At 42.1% G+C, this 5,086-nt stretch overlaps 1 protein-coding gene across 1 annotated transcript in view; it reads left to right on the top strand.

The window, feature by feature from the left end:
• Positions 1-2,946: 2,946 nt before the first annotated feature.
• PTPRZ1 (protein tyrosine phosphatase receptor type Z1) overlaps positions 2,947-5,086 on the top strand; it is a 142,858-nt gene continuing 140,718 nt past the window's right edge. The window contains 1 exon segment of the mRNA XM_031552126.1: positions 2,947-3,037. Coding sequence (XP_031407986.1) covers positions 2,947-3,037 — 91 coding nt within the window.

The following is a 5,086-nucleotide window of genomic DNA, read 5'->3' as shown; positions in this document are numbered from 1 at the left end:
TTTTTTACATGGCCATGCCTCTCAGAAACCTGAAAGCGCTTCAGAAATGCAGCCAGTGGTGCATTTTCCTTCCCAGACAGATTTTGTGTGGAAGCACAGGGCCAACCTTCACAAAAAGTCCTGAAAACCCTTGTTTGAAGTAAGGGCTGAGTAGCAGGGGCACTTCTCAAAGTGTGTGGCTGTATTCTATAAAGAGAAGTAGATTGCGACTGAATAGCTGCTGTGAACAGGGAACAACATGGAGAGAAGTCTTACTCAGTGCTCTTGTACATATATATAAAACTAACCTGTTCAAAGTTTGTATTTGTAGCAGATGTGCTAAGTCATGGCTTGAAACAGTGCTTAAGCACCTAGTGGGAAGGCAGGGCCAAGGCAGAGGATCTCAGGTGCATGCAGTGCATCTGAGTGACCAAAAAGGTAGAGTTAGGATCCACGCTTTCCCACACCTCTTTTAAGGGTCGGCAGTGGAGGCTGGACATTCCTGCCAGCTGATAAATCTGGGAGAGAAAGCTAACAAAGGTTTCTACAAACCTTTCATCAGATTATCTCTTTTGCCAGTAGAGACAGAAAAGAAACCAACTAGATCAAGCAGAGTGTTACTAAGAAGTCAGGTTCAAACTGTGCTGTCTTCAGTGCCATCTAACAGCCTGGCTCTTTTCAGATAGTTCTTACTAAGAACAAGAATAATAAAACTAGTTTGTCTGAACAGACTGTCTCTCTCCTGGCTCTTCCCAGCACCTGATAGCACCTGGCTGCTATCAAACTCTCTCTCTAATCTCTTTCTGAGAGAAAGCTATACACCATCTACTGCTCTGGGGCTTAGCTTTGAAAGGCAATTCAGTTTCATCTGTTTGGTAAGGGGGCACATCTTTCTTTGTGTCACCATTTTTCTTCTTTTTCTGTGTTCTTGAAAGCAGTCAAATTGGGAGAGTAATGTCTCACCAATCTCCAAAGTGAAAATAAGACACTTTAAATAGAAATGGACCTCCCTTTAAATACCAAATGTAGTCTATATATATCTGTTAGTGACTGTTTAATGATCTTGAAACTCTGCTAATACGTCAAACAAAACTGACATAAACAAAAATACTGCTTTTACTTTGCATTTTGTATCTTATTACTAAAAAAAAACAAAAAAAAACACCACGTTTGAGATTCTATGCTATTATTACTCAATATAAAGGGCCACTCACTTAACATTAGATACCCATGGTAAAAACAGTATTCTGACCAGGAAATTCTGACACATTTGAAATTAAAAAGCTGCTTAATGAATTCAGGTTTTGTTGTGCCATTTATCATGGGTGTATTCATAGAATCATTGAACGCCTTGTGTTAGAAGGGACCTTACAGATCTAGTCCCAGTCCTCCAGCCGTAGTCAGGGTTGCCACCCACCAGCTCAGGCTGCTCAGGGCCTCATCCAACCTGGACTTGAATGTTCCAGGGGTGGGGCATCCATGGCTTCTCTGGGCAGTTTGTTCCAGCTCCTCACCACCCTCTGAGTAGAAAAATTTCTTCTTAATATCTAACCTAAATCTTCTCTTCTAGTTTAAGTATGTTCCCCCTTGTCCTATCACTATTAGACCACTAATAAGTCAATCCCCCTCCTGCTTGTAAGTTCCCTTCAAACACTAGAAGGCTACAATGAAGTCTTTCCAGAGCCTTCTCCAGGCTGAAGAAGCCCAACTCCCTCAGTCTTCCTCTGTAGGAGAGGTGCTCCAGCCCTCTGATCATCTTCCAGTCCTCCTCTGGACCTGCTCCATCAGCTCCATGTCTTTCTGGGGCAGAGGCTCCAGGTCCAAACACAGCTGGCTTTCCAGGCTTAAAAGCACACTGCTGGCTCATGTCCAGCTTTTCATCCACCAGGACTCCCAAGTCCTTCTCTGCAGGGCTGCTCTCAAGGAGTTCTTCTCCCAGTCCGTACTCATATCTGGGATTGCCACAACCCAAGTGAAACACCTTGGCCTTGTTAAACATAATTAGGTTCTCATGTTCTCATAGATGATAATATTCCTTATGATGGCTGTCATAACCATTGCCAGCTTTTGCACACATGTTTTTTAATGTTTGGAATTTACACATGGGTTTCTCCAGCGAAGTAGAAACTAAAAATGAAAGACCACCAGATTCTTTGTTAACATACTGTATAATACATACCAACAGATGCTGTTGGTACAACTATTGTATGAGGAAAAAAATGAAAATAAAAGCTGCATAAAAGAATTTGAAAAATATCAAAGATAGTGCTGGAAATGAAAACATTTACCACAAGAGAAGAAGAAGATAAATGCAACAAGAAATTGACATTGTTCTGGAGGAGAAAAAAAAAAGACTGAACAAGACACAGAATGACTCACCCTGGAAAATAACAAGATTGTCACAATACAAAGGAAAATACAGTATCAACACCGAATAGAGTTTCATTTGGAGAAAAAAATAACAATGGATAAGAAGAGCAGACTTGAAGAAAATATTCAACACCACATGAGAGGAATAGAGGAAGGAAAATTAAGTAAGTAAAAAAACATAAGAGGGGGAAACACTTAGGAAAAGTGGAAAACACTGAATGCACAGAGTGATCAGTATCTCATAAAGACCTGCTAATAGCCACAAAACCACAAATGGAAATATTAAGTAATAGAAGAAAATTTTAATGTAGACCTCAAAATATTTACTAAGGGGTATATTGATTAAAGGAAGACTTACATTTTGAAAAAATTGAAATCTGAAATGTTAACTTCAAGCTTTTTTCATGTCTACTTGCTATTGTGTCACATTGTGGATTACCTATATGAGAGAAAGTAGGTGCAGTGATAGATATCATGTCAGTATAGCTACTGAATCAATTTGCTTGGCACTTAACGCTTTTTCCAAATTAATTCTGGTGAGTTTGACTGGATATCAGGACAAACTAAAACACCATGATATGAACGCTAAAGGTGAGGATGAGTGACATCACTCTACCACAGCCAAGCGTTTATCAAGACCACACAGAAAATCCTTCACCAATCATTCTTCGGTGCAAGAACCACAGAGGTATTGTAGCAACTGGTACCAGGGCTTGTGTCTTTTCTAAACCTTTGGCAACTATTGAAAGTGGTTGTGAACATCAGGATATTATCATTTTGTTGTTATCCTGACAATATGCATATACAGTGACAGGCCAGAGATGAGCCTTACAGCCCATCCTTACTGCCTCTGCAGTCCAGGGTACAAAACTGCTCATGAGTTAGTGTAGACATTTGTGGTCATGTTTTAAGGTCATTAAATTCCAGATGCAAAGGTTTCAAATGATGGAGAATCTGACACAATCATTGGTGATCTCTCCTAAATGTTCATTGCTCTCCTGGTAAAAAAAATTCAGTGTGTCACCTACCGAAAGGCAAAGTTAACTATTGGCAAAAAGACTGTCAGAACCAGATTCCTTCTGTATGGTAATTTACTGTGGAAAATCAGGAAATATTTGATGCCACCTATCAATGTTGTGATTGCCCTTTGGTGTGGGTCTGTGATGGGTTTGTGATGAAAATAAAAGGGAATCCTTAAAGAAACCCTACAAGAAAGAAGGACGCTGATCTACCCAAAGCTTTTTCAATACCTCTCTGTGTAGATAACTGCAATGGCAGGTGCTGGAGGTGATCCTTTAGCCTTGTCAGCTGGTCACAAAGCTATAAGAACATCTGAAATCTGAAGACAAAAAGTGATCCCCATAGGATGGAGGGGAACTGATAGCTCTACAGGCTCACATGTACTCATGAGCAAGTCACGTCCACCTCCCAGCTTGAGAAAGGCCAGGTGGAGAGGGATCCTGGCAGTCATGTCCTTCCACTGTCCTGTGGGCATTGGCAGCACCAAATGGCCATATATCACCCTGCATTGGTCTATAATAAAGTACCTGTGTATAGGTGTGGTGGTGAGAATCCATCTCCAGAGTGAATGAATATTCCTTCTTTCCGACCTGTGACCTTTAACAAAAGAACTTGTATTACTCCATACAATGCTTTGGAAATTATTGAGTACTGTGTATTTTATACTATGTATTTCAGTAATATCAGTGCAATATTGTACAATTCCTATTGCTGCTAAGAATCTAAGCCAATTGCAGAATGGTGCTGGAGTTGAAGTGAATCTCGAATAGATTACCCACTGGTATTAATGCTTTGGCATGCATACACCTGTCTGTGTTTGAGCATGTTTCCACTGAAGTTACTGCAGCAGTATCCTAGCATCTGGGTTCTTTCAGGAAAATCAGCTGACTACAATCTTTAACAACATTTTCCCTTAGGATAATCCTAAAATAGTCTTTTGCTGGGGGATATCAGCACATGGAACTTGTCTCTTGCCATGACACCAGGAGTCCGTTGGACAAGAGCTGTCATTCAGACCTTAATCCTCCTAATGAACCAACCTCTAATGTATGTCAGCTCTGCATATCCTGAAAGATGCTGACGTTGCATGGGAGACACATCCACCGTCTGCTCTCCAGACACAAAGCTTGAACACCTCGTCAATCTCTCCTGCAGCCTTTCACTCTGAATTTGCCAATTTGCTTCATGACAAGAGAGCTCTACCCTCCCCAGCTAGAGCAGGGGCACTGAAAGTTCTCCTGGAAGGAAAGGCTGCAGCTCCCATACCTGGGGAAGGAGGGCAGAGCAGCACGCCCACCTGTAAGGCACTGGGTGCTGTTGTGCTGAAGCTGCCCATCATTAAATGTCACCTCATATCTATGCAGAGCTGCTCCCAAAACCCTGATGGGAACATCACCACTAACACAGTGCTACTCACACTGCCTGGGGTGAGGTGGGGGATCGGCTGTGTCCTCATGCTCCCAAAGCCCCGAGTGCTGTTCCAAGGTGTCCCAGCCATGTGACATGGTGTTTGTATAGCGTTCCTTAATTTTACACTTCTCATTTGGGTGCTTTGGGATTTTGTTGAGCGTTGTTACTTTATTTTTGTTTTTATTTTTTGCTCTTGTTTTGTCCTCCCTGAGCAGCGATGCCAGTGCCTGCGCCCTGACCCACTTCTAGAGCGGATAATGATATTCCGCCGCTCCAGCCCCTTCCCCCGCTCCCCCTCCGGGTTCCC

The sequence above is a fragment of the Meleagris gallopavo genome, chromosome 1, assembly GCF_000146605.3.
Source record: "Meleagris gallopavo isolate NT-WF06-2002-E0010 breed Aviagen turkey brand Nicholas breeding stock chromosome 1, Turkey_5.1, whole genome shotgun sequence".
Classification (NCBI taxonomy): Eukaryota; Metazoa; Chordata; class Aves; order Galliformes; family Phasianidae; genus Meleagris; species Meleagris gallopavo.
The sequence above is the reverse complement of the archived record's forward strand: the minus strand, read 5'-3'. Positions and strand labels throughout refer to the sequence as shown.